Below are 25,644 nucleotides of genomic sequence, written 5' to 3'. Positions count from 1 at the left end.
ACCCACCCAGGCAACTCAGCAGGACTCTGCACAAGACACACAAACATGAACAGGTCCACAAATGCAACCACCTCCTTGGGACCCTTCAAAGATATGCTTCAAAGATAAACTTTATAAAGAAAAGTAAAGATGGGCTTCCCTGGTGGCGCAGTGGTTAAGAATCCGCCTGCCAATGCAGGGGACACGGGTTTGAGCCCTGGTCCGGGAAGATCCCACATGCCGCAGAGCAACTAAGCCCGTGCACTACAACTACTGAGCCTGTGCTCCAGAGCCTGAGAGCCACAACTCCCGAAGCCCGGGCGCCTAGAGCCCGGGCGCCTAGAGCCTGTGCTCTGCAGCAAGAGAAGCCACCACAATGAGGAGCCCGCGCACCACAACGAAGAGTAGCCCCCGCTCGCCTCAACTAGAGAAAGCCCATGCGCAGCAAGAAAGACCCAACGCAGCCAAAAGTAAATAAATAAAATTTAAAAACGCTTAAAAAAAAAAGAAGAAAAGATACCATAAGCTCCACTACAGCTATCTTAGTAGATGCCTGATTTACCAAAGCCACCAGAAACATTGACTCTGCAGCCGCTCACTCCTGAAAGCAAACCTTGTAGCCCGGATCAAACCATGCTGATTATTTACAGCAGGAGGCATGTTCAGGGACATTTAAAGGCATTAACATTATACCTTCCTAAACTCTAGAAAATCTCCTGCTTCTCAGTGATCCAATCTTGTGGTCAGATAGTCACAGGTAGTGTTAAAGCAGCTCTTAAATGTTCTAATGTACTAAAAAAGTAAAAGCAAAATTTTAAGTGCAATGTTTAAGCTTTTCATACATTAATGCAATTTTCTGTGTTCTTACGTAATTTTGTTTGTTCTGGGGAGCAGTCATATTTTATTTTTCCCACTCATTCATTTTGGTTGTATGCAATATTTCACAGTTACATTTACCATGATAAACATTTACACTGTCTGAATTACCTATAACAGAATCCATCTGACAGAAGTCAAATGATGAGGTAAAAAAAAAAAAGTATAACTATTTTATAGCTCAGCTGTCTAACTGCTTTCTAAACCCTTCATACCCATTTATAATGTGACTGGCAATGTGCAAGAATACCAATTTCATGAGCCTCACAACTACTGGGATCATCAATTTTTTTTTTTTTTTGTGGTACGCGGGCCTCTCACTGTTGTGGCCTTTCCCATTGCGGGGCACAGGCTCCTGACGCGCAGGCCCAGTGGCCATGGCTCATGGGCCCAGCCGCTCCGCGGCATGTGGGATCTTCCCAGACCAGGGCACGAACCCGTGTCCCCTGCATTGGCAGGCGGACTCTCAACCACTGCACCACCAGGGAAGCCCGGGATCATCAATTTTTGATACTGTAGGTATCAAAAGGTGGTAACTTATTCTAAACTTTTTTCTAACAAAGTTGAATATTTTCAATATTTTATTATCTCTACTAGTCTTTGAAAACTACCTGTTCATGTAATCAAGATCCTATCATGCACTGTGAAGAACACCTCATGATCCAATGGGTTTTAAAAGTTACCCATAATTGTGTTATATGGGGTCAAAGATACAAGGCTTCAAAAGATTTTACTTTTAAAAAAGAAAAACTGTTCAGATTTCAATCATGTGGACTGGTGTCCTTCCAGTAAAGACCGTTTCCCAAGTAGATGTTTTAGTTATAGGCATGAATGCATATGCTCATGTATATGCATGTATGAATATTTGTGTGTTTACAGCTATGAATTACAGACCTCAGGTTAAATCCTAGAAATGATCATGAGACAGAGTTCACTCACAGTGGAGAAGCATCAGACAATTTACCCCCTAAATTCTTGAGATAAATGCTTATTTATCCTGTGCAACACTGCTCAGGTGTTAGCCACCTCTGACACGTTCCTTATCAGCCCAAGTTAGTCTCTTCTGTACCTTAGACATAAAGCCATTATACTACTGTATATACAGCCCTGGCCTTAAATGATTTGTTATCAGCCCATTTCCTCCAACAGAGTATGAGCTCTGTATGGCAAGGATGGTGTTATAGTCATCTCAGTGTTCCTAACACTACACATGGAAAACAGTATCTTCTGAATTGGCAAACCTTTTGAACAAAGACAAATCAGACTTTCCACACAGTCCATCACTTCTGCAAGTAACTCATATCTTAATGCCTGGGTATGTTCCTTACCACATTATAATTCTCTTGATTATTAACATCAGAATTAAATTCAAGATTTGCTCTTTTTATTTTTTTTTTAAGCAGCTGTTAGGCAAGTACTAAGTGAAAATGCAATTTTGAAATCAACTTTTGAAAACGATGTTTTTAAGTTTACTTAACCACCATATTTACCCAAATTCTATACAACATACTGTGGCATAAAACAATTAAATAATAACATTAAACAGCTCAATGCACTTATTCAAATCCTAAAGACTGATGGTCATCCTTTGATGTTAAAGAAAGAATATTCTTATTCTTTGGAATAAATGTTACTTCTGAATTCAGTTCTTATAGACCAGGAAAAGTACTTTTGGCAGCTATGATTAAATTTTAAGCAACTGAACGGCAGCAGGACTTTTTCTTAGAGTGGAAGAAAAATTTTTCTCTACACATGCTCCCATATTTATAACATACTACTATATGAAGAGTTTCTGGATAAATATTCGTATTTTATAAATTCTAAGAATACTGTGAATCCTCAAATATTTATGATTTATTAGCCAGACATTAAACAGAAGTGTCCACAAAGTACAACCTACTGGTTCACTAATTATTTAACTAGTTTATGGTCACCATCAATTTATAAGAAAAGTATTCTACGTTCATTAAACCACAAATATTTCAAAATTACACACCATAACCTTATGCCAAGTGCTCTTGTGCTGGGAGTTGTGAGTCCCCAGCCCGTCAGAGGCTCACCTGACAGGTCCAGCTCCTCGGTGGAAGACAAACTGGCCAGGCTCCAGCTGTCACTGCGGGCCGCCAGGACAAACTTGTGAGCATTGATGTGCCTGCCCCCAACCTTTATCTTCAGATCACTGATGAAGAAAAATACCCACAGATATATAATGTCATTATAACTAGGTATAGCTAGGATTCACAGCTGATAAATATATGAGTATTGACTGATCAACATACGTCTGCAAAAGAAAAAAAAAAATCACAGCAGAATTATTTCTCTATGCTACCACTGAATTCTGATGGCTCATATTTACAATATGTTGCTAGACACGTTTTCTATTTCTAACTTATAGCTTTAGTTCACGTGGGATGTTCTGCTTTCAAAGACATTCCCTAATGTCACCCACAAGATGGTGAACCTACAAGTTATCAATACATAGGATTATTAATATTCATATAAAGAGTAGAAGAGGTTTTACGAAGGAAAAAAAATCAAGATTAATCATCAGGAGAGAGAGATAGAAAGATTAAAGATTGTGATGACAGCTCTGAGGCTACAGTGCTGCAATGCTCCACACTATATTAATGCTCAAGCAAGGTTAAACCAAAAACCATGAACAAATTAGCTTTGACACAGCAGTGAAGAATATGAAACCCAATATCTACACTCCTGTTCTCACCAGAAACATTCAGACCTATTATTGACCATTTTTTACTCAACCATTTATAAAGAAATGGGATGAGAGAAATCTTTTTTTCAAACATGTTTCCATATGTATGACTTACCACTACATGAAAAGAGCTTTCCAAATAGTTATTTATTTTTAACTTTGAAATGTCAAATGTCAAGGTGGGAAAGCATCTGGGCAGTTAACAAAAACCTAAGGGTGACCTACTGGGCTGACACAAGCATGTGCCAGATGGCGGCGCTGGCAGCAATCCACAGGCACGAATCAGCATCACCCTGCTTGTATCTGCATGTCTTTTTATTTTTATATTCCCGTTGAAAATAATTTGTTAGGCTGGAAAGGTTTCAGAAACTAAATTCAGAGAGAGAGAGAGAGAGAGAGGGAGAGAGGGAGAGAGGAAGAGGGGGGGAGAGAGAGAGAGAAAGAAAGAAAGGAAGGAAGGAAGGAAGGAAAGAAAGAAAGAAAGAAAGGGAGAGGGAGAAAGGGAGGGAGGGAGGGAGGAGAGAGAGAAAGAGAGAAAGAAAGAAAAAACTATTACATGAATTGACTCATCCACTTAAAAGGAGATGCAAACAGAATACTGCTTCTATATAAAGCTTGATGCAAACACATTTTACCCCACAAAAGCACTGTCTAGAACATACTTTATAATTATGTAAGCATATCAATTCTACTTCTATTAAAGAACTAACCAAGTTGCAACTAATTATGTTAGAGCAAAAGAGTAATAGGGTACTTATTATTTCAAACTATTAGAAAATACTGTTAACACAAAACACTATCAATAAAGAAGAAATACAATTGATATTCTATTTTAAATGGAAGATAAAACTGTCTCATATCATATCCTATGATAAGGTTTAAAAATTATAATGAAAACAAAGCACAAATAATTTTTACATCTAAATTTATTTGTAAAGTATTAAATTCTAATAATGTAAATGAACAGTCACTGTTTACTGTTTCTGCCACAAACCTGACTTTAGCCACAAAATTATAAAAATGAATGTTTCTATAAAATTCCTACTATTATTCATGAATGTCAAGTCAAAACTTTTCTTCTGTAGTCTTAACATCTCAAAAGGAAATAAATATAAGGATTTCACTAATCTCTAATAATAATAATTTTAAAAAATATGATTCAAAAATGTAAAATTGGACAGGTCAAGTCTATGAGGACTCTATGCAGAAACAATTAGGAGGCTAGCAATTTTTTTAAAATTTCATCCTAGTCAACTAAAGGCATTTCCTTTTAAAATATGGATGCTAGGATGTAACAACTGGAGAGGAAACATAAATAAAGAGCTTCTTGCTAGAGTGTCTCAATCAAACACTTTAATAGGAAAAATTATAAGCTTGTTTGCTAAAAGAATAGTAGTAAATAACTACATATAACCATCATTTTTAACTGTCTTATGGGACCAAAACCTCCTCCTGAACTTAAGTAAGAATAAAAGAAATGCACCAATTTCTTCCACATCGCTCAATTTAAAAATTTTAACACTGACTCTTCAGTTATTCCAATTACTGAAATACACATAAAAACACTATTTAAATTCAACAAAATGCATGTTCATGGGACAAAGTATTTTTCCCCCCCTATCTTGGTAAAAGAGCATCGGCTTCAGAAATTGATATTCCAGTTTCACTTATCCCATCTCAAAAGATAAGTCCTCTTTGAAGTCTCCATTCCTCATCTGATTATCAATTGTAGATAACAAAGGTATTCAGCCTTCTTTTGATAAAGGACAGGTTTTAGAAGAGGAAGAGAGACCCACCAGAACCATGGGATCATACCATAGCCGACCAGGTAAAAAGTGGCCAGAAGAGGAAACTGCCCAGTCTCATTCCCAGTCTCCTAGAAGGACTACAGTATAAGAATGCAATCAGGGACTTCCCCTGGCGGTGCAGTGGTTAAAAATCCGCCTGCCAATGCAGGGGACACAGGTTCAAGCCCTGGTCCGGGAAGATCCCACATGCCGTGGAGCAACTAAGCCTGTGCACCACAACTACTGAGCCTGCGCTCTAGAGTCCACGAGCCACAACTACTGAGCCTGTGCACCTAGAGCCCGTGCTCCACAAGAGAAGCCACTGCAAGGAGAAGCCCACGCACCCCAATGAAGAGCAGCCCCCTCTCGCAGTCTGCAACTAGAGAAAGCCTGCGCACAGCAACAAAGACCCAGTGCAGCCAAAAATTAATTAAATAAAATTAATTAATTAATTAAATTTTTTTTAAAAAGGAATGCAATCAACTGTTACGTATTACAGAAAGTAAATTATGGGAATTCTAACGGGTAAGAGCCTTGGACAGTGGGAGAGCTGTGTCTGTAATAGAAATGCCAGGCTTCCTGGGGCCAATGGAAACAAAGTTTTCACTTGTCCATGGGAAAAAGAGGAGGGCGAAAAGAAAAAAGACAATGAACTATATTTTACAAGTAGATACATCCATTAGATTTAAAGAAAGCCCTGTCCTTTACTCAGAGTATGTACTTCCTATTTTTTTGGTATTAATTTTTTCTTTTCTTTTAGAAATGATTAAGATGGTAGATGGCAATCCTGGATTTTGATCTATTTTAAATGTCATAATTTCAAAATTTTACTTAATCATCTAATCCAATCATCCTTCTCCCTAGTAGGCAAATCCTTCCTTCCACACACATTCATGTCCATGTTTCTTTTCCACATCCACATCCCAGCTCAGTCCTTCATCACTTCCGGTCTGGACTATTTACGACAACATCATGGCTGCTCTTGTCTTTTTATAATTTCATCTATACGATGTTACCAGACTAATCTGCCTAAAACACCACTTTGATTATGATAGTCCTGTAACTCAAAAACACTGTTCCACACTTCCTAGAGGATCAAGTCCAAATTCCTCACCTTGGCATCCCCAATCCACCCTACCTTACCCACCTCTCCCAGTGCTCCCCTACATGGACATGTACCCTAAAATGGGCCCCTCACTGTCCTCTAAATCCTCCACATGTTCCCATGTTTGAGCCTATTCTCAGCCACTCCCTCTACTAGTAATATCACTGTCTTTATCTATTAAATCCTACTCAGCCTTTAACCTTTACCTCAAAACTCATTTAATAACAATTAAAAACTGAGCACTTACTATGTGCTAGACTGTTGTTCTAAGTGCTTCAACAGTATTTTATTAATTTAATCCTCACAACAACCCTAAGGTAAACAGTCGTATTATTATCCCCATTCTACAGATTAGGAGGCTGAGGCATGTCATATAGCTCCAGGTCACATAGCCAGTAAGTGGCCAGCTGAGCTTCTAACACAGGCTGTGTGGCTCCAAAGGCCACCCTCAACCATCATGCTACACTACCCACTAGTTCCAAGATGCCCATTTTGACCAGCTCAAGAGAAAGTGACCTCTCCCCTCTGAATCCCTGGACCTGTAAGCTAATTCCTATCTATACCAGCGATGCTATCACCATCACTCCTATACTCTGTACTGAATATAAGCAGCAAACAAAAGAGACAAAATCTTGCCTCAAGGGGCCTACATTCCAGAGACTAAAGGCTGGTCAACTAGTAGAGGGAAATAAACTTGGGAAGAAAGTCAAGAAGAGGAGAAGCTGCAATGTAGCCTGTGAATAAAGCAAAAGGGCTTGCTTCCCCAAGCTGGCCCAGTGCCAGGAGCTCACCTATACTGCTCCTGCTCGTGCAGGTCGGCCACAATCGTCAGCAGGCGGCTGATGAAGGACTCTTTGCTGCTTTCCTTGTTTGCTTGCGCAGCCAAAAGGGTGCATCTCTTCTCTGTCTCTGCCAATTTCTTCTGCAGCTTGACATACTCCTGTCGGAGAAGCATCAAGTGCTTCTCCAACTTGGCCACCTCCTCTGCAAAGGAGACAAAAAATCAAGTTTACCACAGCAGGTGTAAAAGCAGACAGCATCCACTCATCCCTCATCCTGCAGCCAGGATGGCTACCAAAATGATTACAGCTGACCCTTGAACACGGGGTTGAACTGCGTGGGTCTACTTACACACAGATATGTTTCATTAGTAAATATATACAGTACTACACCATCCGCAGTTGGCTGAATCTGAAGATATGGAGGAATCAAGGTCACGGAGGGCTACAAATTACACGAAGATTTATTTTCCACCATGCCGGAACGTAGCTGTTCCTAGCCCCTGGAGTTGTTCAAGGGTCAACTGTAGTCACGTGACATTCCTACTATTTCTTATTGATACTCCTACAAGACCAAGAATGGTTTTGTTTGAGGGTGCCGTCACAGTCCAGGGATGTCTTCCCAGTTTCCCTGAAGATCAATATTTAATATATGGAGTCTCAGGAATGATTATCAAAATTATTTGGGAGGCTTTTTCAAACCACTAGCAGTAATAAGTAACTTCTACATATCACATGCTGTTCTACAAGCTTTCCGTGAACTCTCATGCAAGATTCATGACAACCCCATGGGGTAGGTACTATTACTAGCCACACTTTTCAGATGAGGACACTGGACCACAGATTAAGAATTTGCCCAGGGTCACGAAGCTGGTGAGAGGTGGGGCTGGGATATGAGCCCAGGCATTCTCATTCCGGGGCCTGTGATCTATTAACCACTACCCCACACTACCTGACACCTGCCCTCCCTCAGGAAGCCTCAGGGCAGTCAATAACGGTTCAGATGGAAGCAAGTAATATTCCACAGGTGTGCTGGGGCAGATTTAAAAGGTTGAGAACCACTGTATTTTTTTTTAATTAATTAATTTATTTTTGCTGTGTTGAGTCTTCGTTTCTGTGCCAGGGCTTTCTCTAGTTGTGGCAAGTGGGGGCCACTCTTCATTGCGGTGCGCGGGCCTCTATCGCGGCCTCTCTTGTTGCGGAGCACAGGCTCCAGAAGCGCAGGCTCAGTAGTCGTGGCTCACAGGCCTAGTTGCTCCGTGGCATGTGGGATCCTCCCAGACCAGGGCTCGAACCCGTGTCCCCTGCATTAGCAGGCAGATTCTCAACCACTGCGCCACCAGGGAAGCCCGAGAACCACTGTATTTGATTCATTAAATTCAACAAACATTTACCGAGTAGCTACGAGGTGCCAGACACTACAGTGGTAAGCAAAATCAGACATATCTTTCCTCAGAGCTTTTAGTAACCGGGGAAAGTAAATTTTTATAATTAAAATAACAATTGCAACAACCAAATGCAAAACTGCAACTCTAATGAGTACTAGAAGAAAAGAACAGAGCTATGAGAACCTATAATAAAGAAATTTAACTTCGGACATCAGGGAAGACTCCCCTGAGGATGCAAGCAGTCAAGAGACTTCTCTCTTCCTTTCCCTGGAACTTTGGTGGGGATTCGTGCAACCATGCATAAATCATCGTATCTAGGGGACCACAGTGCTGCTATGGTCATTCTCTGGGCTTCGGTCCATCCACCCCCTACTCCCCACCACAGATATTCCAAATCTTGACACCGCCCTCAAGCCCATCTCCCACCCAATCTGCCTCATTCTTGGCCAATGTCTTGAGAAAACTGAGCTACTGCCACCGACCCCCACCGTGCCAGCAACTACTCCCATCTACCCCATGCTTTCTCAGTGAAACCATCTCCCTCCTATCCAAGCTTAATCCCTCCACCTCTGCTCCAAACCCATCACTCTCCTCTGATCCTCTGCTTGATCATCAACCCCCCCTCCTCCAGCAACTTCAATCTCTTTCAGCTGGGCCCTTCTCATCAGCACATAAAGCTGTCCAGGTCTATACCTAGTAAAAACAAAACTCTCCTTCCACACATCCGACCCACCTCTGCCCTTCCAGCTCTATCTACCACACACATTTCCTCACCCACTATTCCCCTGCCACTCCCTCCTTCTGTCCCCACCACTCCCTTGAAACTCCTCTCACTGATGACCTTCTAATTGCCAAACCCAATAGACACTTGCCAGTGGGTCTCCTCCCACACCTCTGTAACATGACTCAGGACACTACTGTCCATCCCTCTTTTCTTCTCTTCTTTCAGCAACCACAATGCCACCTTCTCTCCAGTTCTGGTGCTCTGTCTCTTTCACATGCTTCTCTGCATCCCTCCGAACACTTGACCACTGACACTCCCCAGGGGGTCTATCCTTGGCCCTCTTCTCCACCGTGTGATCTCCTAAGGCAGCAGATCTTTGGTCTGTGGTTGATGCCAAAATCTAGCGCCAGTGATCCGTAGATCCATCTCTCTAGTGCAGATCTCTCTTCTTAGCTTCAATTATCCATCTGCCCGACAGACATTTCTCCCTAGCGGCCCACAGGCACATCAAATTCTCTATCCCCAAAACAAAGCTTCGAGCAAATTTGCTCTTCCTTTGTATGGTCCCTATATTAATAAATGACACCAGCATCTATCCTAGTTACCTGAAGAAGAAATGTGGGAGGAATCCTGTTCACTCACATGATTCTAACCCTACCCCAACTCAAAAACTGACCTTCCCACTTAAAAAGCAAAGGAATGGTTAAATAAAGTGACACAAGAGTTTGAAGTTATTATGCAACTATTAATGTTTTCAAAGAAATATGTGATACTAAACATGCATTTTCAAATTATAAATATTATTAACAGAAAAAAGGAGGCTGAGAAACATATTTTATAAGTCTAATTTTATTAAAAACATTCACATATATGAGGAATAAAAAGACAAATACCACAAAATATCAGATTTTTCTCTTCTTTGCACTTTCCTGCACATTTCAGGTATTCTACAACAAATGTGTTCTCTTTTCATAATTATAAAAAAATATTTAAAGAGAAATGTGTTTAAATACTTAAATACTAATAGCCTATCTTCTGCATACATACAGTAGGGAATTCTTCCCCTTCATCTAGAGAATCCACATTAAATAAATGCCTGGAGTCAAAAACCTGGCTATCTCAGGTATAAATCAGTATTCTTAGGAAAATAAAGGAGAAGGCACTTGCAAGATGAAAGTTTGCTTACAACTGCTAAAATGATCACTGTGCTCATGAGTTACATATCAGATGAGAATTCCTAAAACTAATTTTTTTTCAAAATACTGCAATTATTTGGCCTACTAACCGTTAAACCAAATATTGTTTTAAAAAACACTGGCTAAAGGAAAACAGTACTTAGAATGATCCTATTGCAATATTTTTTCAAATCTTAGCATTACATTTACACAAAACCCCTTCAGTAGGACTCAGGTCTACACTTCTATTCTGGTGTGACAAATCACTGGTTTTAAAGAGTTCTTCATAGTTACTCGGACTAAAGAGCCATGAAATTGCAATTATTTACCTAAAAGAGGGACACATTTAACACAAAGCAATAAATTCATGTGACTGTACAAAATTTATACTTTTTTTCTTCCTGTAGAGAAAGAAATGGAGTTGATGGGTCTCTTTAAAGAAAAACTGGCACTCATTTTCTACATGTGGTAACAGAAAATGTAAAAGGACATATGAATTAGGAGTAGCTTCAAATTATGTCCAAAAACTGCTAACACTCGTAGCAAAATCAATCTATGGTGTCACGATAACGGTTATCTTTGGAGGAATGGGCGGAGAGTGGTAATTGGGAGGGCACATGAGGGGTGCGCTCTGGGATGCTGGTAACATCCTTTTTTGTTGTTTTTTAACTTAGTAATGGTTACATTCCTGTTTTATTTTGGTAATTCACTGAGCTCTATACTAATGCTTTGCTCTTTGCATGTATCTTATGCTTCAATTAAACAGTTTTTAAAAATTCACATACACCTGTAGTGGATTCTGGAGTGCAAGCAATGGGGATCTAAATCCTTTAAGTAACTAGCTATGGGGACCATGGGCAATTCATTTCTCTGAGCTTTAGTTTCTTTATATGTAAGATGGGGGGCGGGCAGGAATCTACTACTCAGCGCTGTAGTAAAAATTCAATGAAACTACTGTAATTTGCACATGCACTCAAAACTGTCAGCATTGCCTCCACCCTCCTCTTTGCATTTCACAATTACATAATTATTGGATAAATAGTTTAAACTATTATAACTGTTTACACATTTTTTTGAGTCATGAAAAGCAGAATGAGTTTCAAATGTTTTATTGACTTAGGAATTAAGATTGATCAATTAAAATCATGGCAAATCAACAGGACATTATCAGAAGGATGAGGTGATGAACAAAAGTAAAAACAGAAATGGAAACACCGCTAACTACTGAACGAGCTACTTTAAATACTGCATCACCTCCTATAGCAAGTCTGCAGTGACAATTCCCGAACCAAAAAGTAAAGCCTAACATGCTTTAAAAAATCATCACTACTATTCATTTGAAAGAGGTGTAAGTTAGGCTGTACCTTAAAAAAAGCTCTCAAAGAGGCAACTCCTAATCTACCCTAGGAAAAAGTCAGTCAACGTCTATAATTGATCAATCTAGAAATGGCAGTATTATCACTTAGAGGTAAACAGAGAAGAGTGGAAAGTGGTCTGCGGAGTGGGTCTGAGGGGCAGCAAATTTATTTTTTGTTGTAAGTCTTGTAATATTATTTGAATTTTAAATCTATGTGCACTTACAAAGCAAATATACTATTTTACACAAATTTTAAAGATTATGGAACACAGTTACAAGTATGAGGAAAAATAAATAATTTTCTAATACCCAAGTGTAAGGGTTTTTATATATCACAAAACTTTAGGAAGGCAAGGAGCCTAAAGATCATCTCTTTTGGCTCAATTCCCAGAGAGTGAACCAAGGAGCAGAAAGGGGACAGGCCCACAACCAGCAGCCTACCCACCTCTTGCCTCAGACTGTGTTTGATGACATTACTCCCAAACTGGCTGCGTAAGAATCACTTAGGCAGTTTGAACTAAAGAGAGAGAGCGCGCCCAAATTCAGTAGATCGGGAGTGGGGTCACAGGAAATACATAGTACTTTTAAGACTACCCCAGGTATGGGGATGACTAGCCTGGGGAAAAAGACTGCTCTGGGAATACTACTGTTTAGATAGAAGACCAACTGAACTGCAATTTTTCTGTTCATTCATTGACTTGTTCAAAGGTTTTCATCTCCTAGGAAGACAGCTGTATAACCTAGTCATTCATTAAAAATTTATTAAGCACCTATGCAGTGCCAGTGTCAAAGTAAAGAAAACCATCTTGGCACATGTTTTTTTACAAAGTCACAAGGTTATAGAGAAGATGGGCAATTAAACAAGACAAATCGATAAAACCTGACAGCACTCTGACAGGGGATGCAAACTGCGCATGGAGCAAGACCACCTGGCTAAAGCCAGCGCAAGGAAAGACACTCCAGACAAGTGATGTTTTACTCCAAAAGATTTAAATAAAGCCTCTGCTTGTAGCATACTGAGTCCAGAAAATGTAAGGAAAAGGCTTCAGTGTTTTGTTTTCTTGGTCAGGTTTTCCTTTTAAACTAGTATCAGTCAACGGGTTTGCGCAACAGGCATAATACTAGGCTCTAGGAGAAATACAAATAATTAGAAGGCAAGACCTAGTCTTGTCCTCCATAAAAGTCACTGGCACCACTCACCTGCCTCTCCCTAAGTCAACTAAATGGATGGCCAGAGGACACCTTATCTTGCTAGTTCAAACTAGTGGCTACAGTCACATCCCACTTGCCCAAGAGATAGCTTCCAAGTTTTCACAGGGTATAGCCTGTGGCTGTCGACTGCAGATTTTTCTTCCCTGAAGCAAACTGAATCCTTTAACCCTGGTTTCAATCACACCATATTCTAGCCAACCTTTTGCTCAAGAGCTCCAATCCATCAAGACTATGGCATCTGTAAATACTCTGCATTTCCATTTCACTTAAACTATCATTCTGCAAGTATTTATGAAGCACCTGCTATGAACTAAGCGTTATAGTAGATCAGCAGTTGCCTCTTTGAGAGTTTTTTTAAAAGGGCAGTCTAATTTGCACCTCTTCCAAACAAATAATGTATTGATAGCACCAAAGGAGTACCAAATATAGAATCAAAGTAGTATCTACAGGAACTCACAAACAGGAGGGAAAAGAACAAAGCTAACAGTCACAAAGAATCTGGATACTGATTCATGTGGGGGAATTATGAGGACATTTGCCTTCAAGAGTAGAAAGTTACTAACTCCTTTAACCCTTAAAGAAAAGATCATAAAAGTTCTGTTTCAAACACCTTCTCAAGGAATCCTTGTAAATTTCTTTGGCTATCAGTTATACACACGTAAATGCAAAATCTACAGCAATAACCCTAGTCTCTCTCCAGAATTACTGACACAAATTTCTACCTGCAACCTCGACCCTGACATTGTTGTTTCAGTCAACAGTTCCCTAACAACATGAGACATAAATTACAAGGGTTATATAAATTACAAAGAGAAGAGGCAAGATGAAAGGAGGGCTTTAGGATATAGGGCTCTCATTCATGAAATCAGAGATGCTCCCCGCCTAGCATCTTTCGTAGGAGGAAACCCTGATCCCAGGTGCACCTAACAGTGGTATTGCAACTGCCACACCATTTCATAGTATAATGGAGAGAGCACCCAAGGCTGAGATATTATTCTGTGGGCAATGCGTCTGCTTGCAAATAGCAATACAAATGTGTCCTTGAAGTACCATCAAGCTGTAGAGTTCTTATAGGAAGAAGTATACAGTTACCATTCTGAGCAATAATGGAGAGAGAGTCTACAGCACAGGACAGTGGTGAGGAGCACAGGCTCTGGAGGTAGACTGACTGGGATCAGATCCCAGGCCCAGCACTTCCTAGTTGTGACCCTTCAGGCAAAGGCCTCCTTCTCCTCATATGTTAAGTATGTTGTAAACATTAAACATTCTAATACATACAAAGACCTTAGAAGATTATCTGCCTTGCAGTAAGTGGTCAATAAATATTAATTATTACAATTCTTAGAAAGGCACACGATACGGTCCTTAAGAGAGTGTACTCTGGGACTTCCCTGGTGGTCCGGTGGTTAAGAATCCGTGCTTCCTGGGCTTCCCTGGTGGCGCAGTGGTTGAGAGTCCGCCTGCCGATGCAGGGGACATGGGTTCGTGCCCCGGTCCGTGAAGATCACACATGCCGCGGAGCGGCTGGGCCCGTGAGCCTTGGCCGCTGAGCCTGCGCATCCGGAGCCTGTGCTCCTCAACGGGAGAGGCCACAGCAGTGAGAGGCCCGCGTACCGCAAAAAAAAAAAAAAAAAAAAAAAAAAAAAAAAAAAAAAAAAAAAAAAAGAATCCGTTCTTCCACTGCAGGGGACATGGGTTCAATCCCTGGTCGGGGAACTAAGATTCCACATACTGAGCGGTCAAAAAAAAGAGTGTACTCTGGAGCCTCAGTTGACTGGGCTGAAACCCTGGCCTGCCCATTACTAGCTGTGTGACCTTGGCAAGTCACTTACTCTTCTCTGTGCTTCGATTTTCACAGGTGGAAAGTGGCACTAATAATGGTGTCTCAGAGTGCTGTCGAGGAGTAATTGAGTTAAGATAGATTAAATTATTTAGAACAGTGTCTAGTTTAAAGGTTTACTACCACTTCTTTATCAAGTGACTAGTTTTCAGCTGTGGCTTCTTCTTTCTCTTCCTCCAACTCTCCTTTTGAAAAATAAGCCTAGAAATTTAAATAATAGATAAACCTACAGTTTTGCCGAAAGAGCTATGGTAAGTATCGGTGAAGAATGTCAGCACTTGCATTATAATTCAGTCATGTTTCTTTCCAAACAATACCCATTTGCTCTTCACCAACGCAGTTGGAGGTGAGACATTTTGATGAGCTCTCTATAATTCATCACTCTTGACCTAACCAAAGATGCCTGAGACAAAAAAAATCTACATTCACTATTAATAGCCTAAAAAAGAGACCAACATCAACTGCAATATATATATATATATATTTTTTTAATCAGCAAGTCATGGGACAGTCAGAAAAGGAACCCACAATGATCCTTATAAGACTCTTCCTTCTAGGTCAGGAGTCGGCAAACTTTTTCTGTGAGGGGCCAGATAGTAAATAGTTTAGGCTTTGTGGTAGAAAGCAGATCAGTGGTTGCCAGAGGTCAAGGGAATGGGATTGAATGAATGCAAAGGAGTTCAAGGAAATTTTTTAAGATTATAAAAATGTTCTAGATCATGATTTAAGATCTTAAGCCAAAGCCCATGCTCATCCCACTGTACCATGCTACCTATTTTCAGCTCTAATGTCAGGACATCAAACACGTATTTATTATTAATTCACTGATTTAGAAATTAAATGTTGCTTCCATTCCCTACCTTAAATGTGATTTCTACTCCCCTCTGCCTACTCCAATACTAACCCACACTGTATTCATTAAATCTTTTTAGATTAACAAAACCCTGATATTTCCTTTCTCTACACTTCTGTAGTTCTTACTTTCTAGTCCCAATTTTAGCAGTGAATTAGTGTTCTTTTGTATAATCCTTTAATTACCGACTTTCTCCCTACTCTGCTTCAACTATGTCCATTAGATAAAAGAAAAATGATCGTAAAAGCTGTGATAACATTTAATTTTGAGAACTACAAGAATAATTTTTGTTTCAGACATATATTAGAGTCTTCCACTAACAATATTTCATTAAAGCATGTATCAAAGTCCCAGAAAATACCATCTTCTTTGTTGGCACCAGAAAAGATAAGCTCCTCACAGGTGATGAATTACTACCACTACTACTTTCCTAAACCTGTCACACTAAAGATGTCATTTTTCTTTCACTGGGATTACTGAATATTCACTAACCAAGAGTGCTAACTATGGGAAAATTGTGTAATGGAGAATAAGAAATAAGTGGATACATTTACTGTTCAGAATTCAAGTTCACAAAATACCCTAGTGAAAAAAGAAAGGGAAGGAATTCCTGGCAGCCTAGTGGTTAGGATTCCGGGCTTTCACTGCCGTGGCAAAGGTTCAATCCCTGGTCAGGGAACTGAGATCCCGCAAGCTGCACAGCTAGGCCAAAAAAAAAAAAAAAAAAAAAAAAAGAGGAAGGGAAGGGGAAAGAAGACAGCAATACCATCGGGAGGAGATTACAAAGGAATACTAAGATACCCCTGCCAGTCTGTAACCTCCCAGTTCACACAAAGTTTGTATATTACTGAAAACATAATGGTGCTAAGAGACATTTCACATTTTGACTTTTCACACTTTAAAAAGTCTAGCAATTCTGTCATAACTCAAATGTATTGACAACGTCCAAAAGCCATTATTTAACAGAAGTTTGCTTTAAAAAATCCTTTTACCCCAGTTTACAAATAAAACCAATTACTCAGGACTTCTTAGTTAGGAAAGATGACCTTATTTTATTTATGTATATGTGTGTATACGCACATAGTTATATTTGTTTAAAAAATGATTCAGTAGGGCTTCCCTGGTGGCGCAGTGGTTGAGAGTCAGCCTGCCGATGCAGGGGATACGGGTTCGTGCCCCGGTCCGGGAGGATCCCACATGCCACGGAGCGGCTGGGCCCGTGAGCCATGGCCGCTGAGCCCGCACGTCCGGAGCCTGTGCTCCGCAACGGGAGAGGCCGCAACAGTGAGAGGCCCGCGTACCGCAAAAAAAAAAAAAAAAAAAAAAAAGATTCAGTAAAACCCTCTTTTATTCAATACTGGCTCAGTTTGAAAAAAATGTTTTGGGGGATATACTGATCTTCACTGAAGCTGAGTGATGCAAAAATCTGAGTTTTTAAAAACTCCCCAGGTGATTCTAATATGCCGGGTTCTCCAGGTTGAGAGCCACTAGCATGAACTACCAGAATGACAGCAGAAAGGAAAGAACGTATGTGAGAGCTTTATAAGAGTCACAGGATTTGGTGACTGACTACAGACTTAGGGGGAAGTCAGGGATGATTACTACGTTATGGACTTGAGTTCGGCTGGACGGTAGTGCCACTAAGCATCAATGCAAAAGGAAAAGTTACTAAACTATAAAGCACAATATGCATGTTTTTATGAGAAACTTTGCCTTCCCCTCTCGGTTCCACTTCCATTAAGGCTGCGACTGTGTGTTGCTCACTTTGTCATCCCTAGCAATAGTTGCTTGTACTTAATAGAAATGAAATACATTTTTCCTGATTGTGATTCAACTCTGTTAAGACTTGTCTGCAAGTCAGTGGCGTGACTTAATATGTTTTTCAAGACCTCACTCTGGGGACTTCCCTTGGTGGTCCAGTGGGTAAGCCTGCGCACTCCCAATGCAGGGGGCCCGGGTTTGATCCCTGGCCAGGGAACTAGATCCTGCATGAAGGCCGCAACTATAAGTTCACATGCCACAACGAAGAAGTCCACATGCTGCAACTAAAGTCCGCACGCCGCAACTAAGACCTGGTGCAGCCTAAATAATATTTTTTTAAAAAGCACAGCATTAAAAAAAAAAGAAAAAACCTCACTCTGTGTAGCACTGATCACAGATAGGGCTGGCTTCACAGGAGATACTCAACAAATAATAGCTCACTAGCTAATTTTCACACAAATGCCAGTGTGACTGGAAATGCTTCCAACTGCCTGCTAAGACATAACCACCTAAAGGTATATTGGGCATGGCAAAATCTGTCCACACCTGAGGTCAAGATATTTGTTCTCAAATCTGTTCCTCTTCTTCCTGTTAACAGCCCAGCCATTATCTGAGTCACCCAGGCCTAGAACCCTTGGGTCATCTTTGATATCGTCCTCTTGTCAACATGCAAACAGGTTTCCAGCGTCCTGTCTCTTATGCTGTCTATAGTGAGTATCTCTCACAGCAGTCCTCACCAACCCCAATGCCCCTTACCCAAGGACTCACCTTCAATTGCTACGGCACCCACTCCAGCCTCCCTCCCTCGTTCTCTCCCAAATCCATCCTCTACATTATATAGCCTTTTCAACAGGCCTCAGACAATTCTAGTCACGTCACTACCTTGGCTGATACCTTTCAGTAGCCTCACCCCACGGTCCACAGAGCAAAACGCAAATGCTTAACCAATCCCTTCATAATCTAGCCCTTAACATACTTTTCCAACCTCACATCCTGCTATTGATATTTCTTCTGAGAATACTGACCTCCTCCCACCCACATCTCCCCATGTCCAAAAGCGGCCTATTTTTCCAAAGTCCAGCCCAGATAAGCCCAGCTTAACTCCTGCAGCAAAGGCCTCCCCAGACACCCAAAACATACTCCCCACTTCCCTAAAACATCTCTTCCTACTCTGAATTTTCAAAGTAACTCCTAAGCATTTTTCACCTTCCACCCTACAATGCAGTTTCTTTTTCTTTTTTTCTAAATTAATTTATTTATTTTTGGCTGCATTGGGTCTTCGTCGTTGTGCACGGTCTTTCTCTAGTTGCGGTGAACAGGGGCTACTCTTCGTTGCGGTGCGCGGGCTTCTCATTGCGGTGGCTTCTCTTGTTGCGGAGCATGGGCTCTAGGCGTGTGGGCTTCAGTAGTTGTGGCACGTGGGCTCAGTAGTCGTGGTTCATGGGTTCTAGAGCGCAGGCTCAGTAGTTGTGGAGCACGGGCCTAGTTGCTCCACGGTATGTAGGATCTTCCCAGACCAGGGCTCAAACCCGTGTCCCCTGCAATGGCAGGCAGATTCTTAACCACTGTGCCACCAGGGAAGTCCCTACAACGCAGTTTCTAACACACATGCTTTCGTCTCCCCTCCTGGACTGCAGTGTTCTCTGTGAAGAGGCTCTAGGTCTGGCTCTTCTTTTTTTAACCACTGACTACCTCTCCCTCCACCCCCACTCCATGCTCATCCCATCCTCCACCCTACAGTGCATTAGTAGGTGGAGTTCAATAAATACTGTAGGTCCCTGGCCTACTCAGATTTAACAAGAGAGCCTGAGGACATAGTTTCTCATTTTGTTGGGCATGTCTGTAAATCATGATAATGTCCCAACTACAGCAACTCACCTTGCCGGTGACTGAAGCCCACATATCTTAGCATGATTCAGTAGCTCTACTCTGGCACATCCACAGTCACTGCAGTGACTGGATAAACTTTGTTTCTTTGTTTTAAAAATATATATATATATCCTCAAGGAGAAAGCTTACAGCCTCTGCTGGTGACAGAAATGAAAGAAAGGGAAGATAGAGAAAAGAAAGGAATGGTATATAGAGAGATACTGCTTGAGGGGTCACCAGACAATACATAATTATGAACAGACTGGGACATCTGATGAATGAATAAAATAATAAATGAAGAGATAAACTTTCAAATTGGAAGGAGCAAAATTTCTCCTTTCCCTGTTTCTACCAGCCTATACCAAGCATTTTCTGGAACACTGCTGTCCAACAGCACCTTCTGGAATGATGCAAGTGTTCTGTTCATCTGTGCTGTCTGCTAATATGGGAGCCGCTAACCACACGGTTATTGAACACCTGGAATGAGGCTAGCATGACTAAGGAACTGAATTTTAAATTTTATTTAATTTTAATTAAATTTACGAAGCCATATGTAGCTAATGGCTACTGTAGTGGCCAGGGATTGTCCAGAATACAGAATGTCTTCACCTTGTTACTTGAATTGTTGTCAAAAGTATTTTCCTGACCAAATTCCAGTAAGCTTATAAAAGTCCATGATCATTTTTCTGTTTAACAAGTCACATTTTTTTCCAATTTTCACTTTTATTTTATTGAGGGGAGAGTGGTTTAAGAGGAGACTAAGAGAGGGGACTTCCGTGGTGGTCCAGTGGCTAATACTCCACGTTCCCAATGCAGGGAGCCCGGGTTCGATCCCTGGTCAGGGAAATAGATTCCACATGCCGCAGCTAAAAAATCCCACATGGGGCTTCTCTGGTGCTGCAGTGGTTAAGAATCCGCCTGCCAACGCAGGGAACACGGGTTTGAGCCCTGGTCCAGGAAGATCCCACATGCCACGGGGCAACTAAGCCCATGTGCCACAACTACCAAACCTGCGCTCTAGAGCCGGTGAGCCACAACTACTGAGCCCATGTGCCACAACTACTGAGCCTACACCCTAGAGCCCATGCTCTGCAACAAGAGAAGCCACCACAATGAGAAGCCCGTGCACCACAAGGAAGAGTAGCCCCCACTCACCGCAACTAGAGAAAGCCCACACAACAACGAAGACCCAATGCAGCCAAAATAAAATAAAATAAAATAAAAATAACTTAAAAAAAAATCCCGCATGCCGCAACTAAGACCTGGCGCAGCCAAATAAATAAATAATAAATATATTTTTTAAAAAAAGATGAGACTAAGAGACAGACTGCATGGTAGGTACACTGCATGATATACTATTTCTTTTGAGATAGTGATTATCCCCCTTTAAAAGTTGAGGAAACTGAGACTGAGAGCAATTAATTGGCTTGCCTGTGATCACAGCTTAGTAAAACTAGGATTCAAACCCATGTCTGCCTGCAGAGACTGAGCTCTTAAGCATGCTTAAATTGCTAAGACTAAACTGGGCTGGATGAAAAGTAGGTTAGGCAGTTCCCAGCAGGCTGATGTTATTGAGAGCACATTAAAAGTTGGACCAGCCAGCTTACTTGACAAGAGACTAAGGATGTATCCAGGCAACTTTCTTTCTTAAAAGCTGGACCAGCCAGCGTACTTGACAAGAGACCAAGGATGTATCCAGGCAACTTTCTTTCTTTCTTTTTTTTTTTTTTTAATTTTATTTATTTTTTTATTTATTTTGGCCACACCGCTTGCAGGATCTTAGTTCCCCAACCAGGGACTGAACCTGTGCCCTCAGCAGTGAAAGCGAGGAGTCCTAACCACTGGACCGCCAGGCAATTCCTGGCAACTTTTCTTGATGTCTGGTAAATGATGCTCAATAATTCATCCACTCCTTCAACCACAGGCACGATTCTAAGTTGGAAGATACAGCAGTGAACAAAACAGGAAAAGTCTCTGCCCTCATGGGGGTTATATTCCAGTAAGGGAATTAAAAAACAAACAAAACCTAGGGACCATCTCTAAAGAGGTAAGAACTGAACAGACACCTGAGTGAATAGAAGTTGATTAGCTGCGTGGAGAAACTGAGGAAGACTGTTCCAGGCCAAGGAAACTGCAAGACAAAGATATAGAGGTAGGAGTGTGTTGGAAATGTACAATACAAAGAACAGCAAGGAAGTTAGTGTGCAAGAGCTTTGTGAAGGAGAAGAAATAAAGTGTCACTGTTAACCAGCGGCCAGATCCTGTTGGCCTGTAAAGATCACTGGAAGGCTTCGGAAAAATATATTCCAAATGTATATAAGATACAAAATGTATATAAAATCATGGAGAGCCACGGGGAATGGGGAGAGCGTGTGGAAGGGTAGGTGTATCGCAAAGAGTGGGAGAGACATGATCTGATTTATGCTTTAAAAGGAACACTGGAAACTGTAAAAACAGGCTGTGGGGAAGCAAAATCAAGGAGAAAAAGTAAAAGCAGAAAGACCAAGTTGGAGGGACTTGTTCGAGTGATGAAGGAGGCTGAGATGAAGGACAGCTACAGAGATGTAGAGTGGAAATGGCAACTAATTTTAGGAAAGACTTTAGCTAAATATATATGGTCAAACCAATACACATGGATGCAAGGAAAGAAAGAAGCTTGGTTTCTAAACGAGTCGCATTAAGAAGTTACTGTATAACTCAGCCCCTGCAGGTTCTATTTACTATTCCTAAGCGCAATTTCCCACATTCTCACACTCACACCACCTGACGAAGACCACTATCAGGGAAATTCCCACAGAGCGTGCTTACAGATCATCCAATTGTTATATGACACAGATTTTTGCTATTTGTTTATATTTAAATGAGTATTTCTGAACAAGCATAGCCAGCTCCGATAAATTCTTTTTAAAGTACATGTCGCGTAACACCCCCGCAAAACACTGTTTAGATGACCTCGCCTTCCTGGGCATAACAAGCAGTTTCAGTTTAATGAGGTAACTGGACTAGGATGCTCCACTCAATTCTTCCCAAAGTCTGTGACACTGTTTCCATAAAGCTTAAGTCAGAACACAAGCTAGGAAACTGGAACACACACAAAAAAAGTAAAATAAAAACTGTCGAGTCAGAACCTCCTGACTGTGCTTACCTGTCTGTACTCCCTTGCCAATTTAACCCTGAAAGGATGTTTTAAGGTGTGTTCTCCACCGGCTGCATGTCTCTCAAGGTTATCCTAACACAAATCTCAAGGCACTTGCAGGATAACAATCAGCATATTCAGCCAGTAGGAGCTCTTCAGGCTGGAACCGAACTGCGAGGCAGAGCAGGTGCTCAGTAAAACTGCTGAATGAAAAACCAACTGCCTTCTACAATTTCAATCTTGGTAATGTACTCCCCAAACATTCCTTAACTTCCCTAACTGGTGTAAAAGCGCTGGAGTACCCGTCACCTCACATAAAGCCCTTCCTGAACCTTTCCACCCCAACTCACTGCTCTGGGCAACAAGCTCCATTTTCACTGGCTACCCACTGTGTTAAAAAATCTTAATCAACATTCTGTGACTCATCCAAAAACTAGCTTCAGGGGATACCTCAGCTTTCTTCGGTTCCTTTTAATCCTCCTCTGCTTTCATACAATATTTATCTGATGTTTCCCCCTCAGGGGGTCTAACATGGTAGAAAGAGCAGACAAAAAGTGGGTGCCTGCCCCGGATATCTCTAGAACTCGGCCTCAATTCCTTTATCTATAAAGTGCAAGTAACACCCATGCCGACCTCCTTCAAGGTTGTTGCCAAGTCTAATCCAAATAAGAAAAGCCTGCAAACTGTCAGGTGCTGCCCAAAAGTAAGATCCAAGTAAAGATAGGTTCAGACAAAGCTTAGCTCAAAACCAATCGGACAGGTGGAGGACCAGCACAGTGCAGTCACTCAATAAACATTAAGTCAAATAAGGAGTATTTTCCTCCGGTAATGGGGTGAACAGGAGAAGCACACTAGTCAGCTCCGACAGCTTCACTCTAGGGTCCCTGGCAGGTAACTCCCATCTCTGGGTCTCCTTTCCCGCCACCTGTACAACAAGGCTTTGACAATGAAGGCTTCTAATATTGCTACGTTAAGGGCGGCTCAATCCGAGAGGCCAAATTGCCTTCACCTGCAGGGGCACAAAGAAAGCGCCACAAAAGCGGGTAAAGACAGGACTGAGAGGCAAAGGAGTCGAGGTCTGGTTTAGCACATCTCTTAGGAGCAGCGTGACCTTGGCCAACCCCCCTACCAAGCAAACCCCCTCCTCCCGTCCACATCTCTCAATCTGGGGAAAGAATGCCAGCCGCTCCGAATCCCGAGGCTGCTGGGGAGCCCAGAGCCTATAGCCCCCTCCTGTTTGGCTCGTTGGCCCGTGACAGCCCTGGCTCACCCCCACCCCTCACCCTGGGAAGAGTCCTAAGCTCTTTCGCAGGGGAGGGATGTACCCCTTCCGGATGCGGGACCTGCCAGGACAGCAGTTTCGATTTCCTAAGGAGAAGGGTTACGTCCCCCGCCGTCCCAGCACCGCCGGTAATCAAAGGAGCCTCCCCGGCGGCCCTCGGGATCCCCGAGGCTGCACTCAGTGCTGGTACGGGACCTCACGACCGGCCCGGCACCCTGCCAAGACCCCGCGGGGTCGGGGACGCCGGGAGGGGCGTTGCCATAGGAATAGCGCTCAGTACCCCGGCCCGAGGCGCGCGGCAGAGGCGAGAGAGGAAGGCTCGCGAGACCCGCTGTGCCCCAAGCGAACACACCCAGCCGTTCCCTCACAGAGCGGCTTCGCCCAGCCAGCAGCGCCCCCACAGCTCCGTGCCTTCCCGCGCTGCTCCACAAAACCCTTACCTTCCGCCATGTCGGGCCCAGCCCTGCTTCAGCCTCGCGAGAAGTGCGCCGCTCAACTTGGGCGGTGCGTAACGAAGGTGCCCAAGTCTCGCGAGAGTCATGGGGGCCAGGGAGAGGGAGGGATCGAGACTAGGTAAGAGCAGTGAATGAAAGTGGAGGTAGCTGGACGCGGGAGGAACCGAGAGCCTAGCTCTCTTCACCTATACTTTCGAGGCTCTGGACTTATCAAGCACTGACTGGGCTCTATCATATTACACGCCCTAGGCAGGGGACTGAAAAGGATGGACGCAGCGAGCATTGACTACTCTTTGGGAAAATGTGGCCACGAGAGGGTCGAGAAAGGGGTTTTCGTGGTTTCTAGGTTTGTTTGTAAAGATGTGAGAGGCTGAGAGAAAAGAGCCAAAGGAGAGAGAAAGGCTAATGAAGGTTCACTAGCCTGGGGAGGCGGGATGCCCTGCAGGCGAATGCAGAAGGAAATTTAGGGGAAGGGATTAACTGTAGACTACAGGCAAGTCATTTGTTTTCTACTAAAACATTAGGAAACAAGAACGTGCATGCAGATGGATGTGGAGGTAAGAGATATCAGAGAGATTGCTTGGTGACATCATTTTTATGGTTGAAGTTCATAGGCAAGGGGACCAAAAGAGTGAAGAAAATTTGGGAGAGGAATCTGAATTTGGAAGGCCTGGTTGCACGTGTCTTCTGAGTGTGTGGATGGGTCACTTTTTTCTAGCAGAACTCAGCTACCTGGCTGCAGAAGCAGAGAATATGGATTGTAGCATTTGCGCACGGCTTGGGATTCATTGTCAAAAAGAAATTGAGAGTGCTGTGAGAATATAACTCTGGTGCAGACTGGGTAGAGGCTGATGTACGAGTCATAAAACTGCAGGTCTCTATAATATTGAAGACCAATGCAGTGTGAACAAGGTTGTGAGAAGCCCTGTGTTAGGGTGGCAAACTGAAGTTCATAAGTTAAACAGTACTAGGAGACAATAAACTCCAGGACAGAGTCATGGAATATGGTAGCTGAAGTGGAGGTGAGAAGCTAGAAAAATCAGATATTGGAATTCAGAGGTAGAGAAGGTAGGAGACCATAAACCAGGTGCTAAAATCTTTAGTCAATGTGGGGATGACTAATAGCAAAAAGGAAGGCTAACGAGTAATATAACCGAATAGTGTGAAACCTGTCAAAACAGATTTTTACTCAAAGGACAATAAAAAGAATGTGGATTGCACCCATTCCTAGAAGCATCCACAGTTAAGGACTGAGGGGGAAGTGGTGGCCCTGGAGAAGAGCCAAGAATAAGAGATGACAGGTTGAAGGAAGGATCTGAGAACAGGATGAGGGTGTCAGAACAGAAAAGGGGG

The 25,644-nt window shown here is 42.2% G+C and overlaps 1 protein-coding gene across 3 annotated transcripts in view; it reads right to left on the bottom strand.

Annotated features, from left to right (window-relative positions):
* Positions 1–24,299, bottom strand: part of ANKFY1 (ankyrin repeat and FYVE domain containing 1) — a 76,823-nt gene extending 52,524 nt beyond the window's left edge. For all 3 annotated transcript variants that reach the window (XR_003791899.1, XM_029211424.1, XM_029211426.1), the window contains exons 1-3: positions 24,277–24,299; positions 7,252–7,444; positions 2,916–3,034 (exon numbers count right to left, since the gene is read on the bottom strand). Coding sequence is in view for 2 of the 3 variants with exons in the window: in XM_029211424.1 (XP_029067257.1) it covers positions 2,916–3,034; positions 7,252–7,444; positions 24,277–24,286 (322 nt within the window). In the remaining variant the exon portion in view is untranslated. The remainder of the gene's footprint in view (positions 1–2,915; positions 3,035–7,251; positions 7,445–24,276) is intronic.
* Between the last annotated feature and the right edge of the window lie 1,345 nt (positions 24,300–25,644).

The sequence above is a fragment of the Monodon monoceros genome, unplaced genomic scaffold (genome assembly GCF_005190385.1).
Source record: "Monodon monoceros isolate NGI ecotype Baffin Bay Population unplaced genomic scaffold, NGI_Narwhal_1 Super_Scaffold_9, whole genome shotgun sequence".
NCBI lineage: Eukaryota > Metazoa > Chordata > Mammalia > Artiodactyla > Monodontidae > Monodon > Monodon monoceros.
Note: the sequence above shows the minus strand (reverse complement) of the source record. Positions and strands in the feature narration are given on the sequence as shown.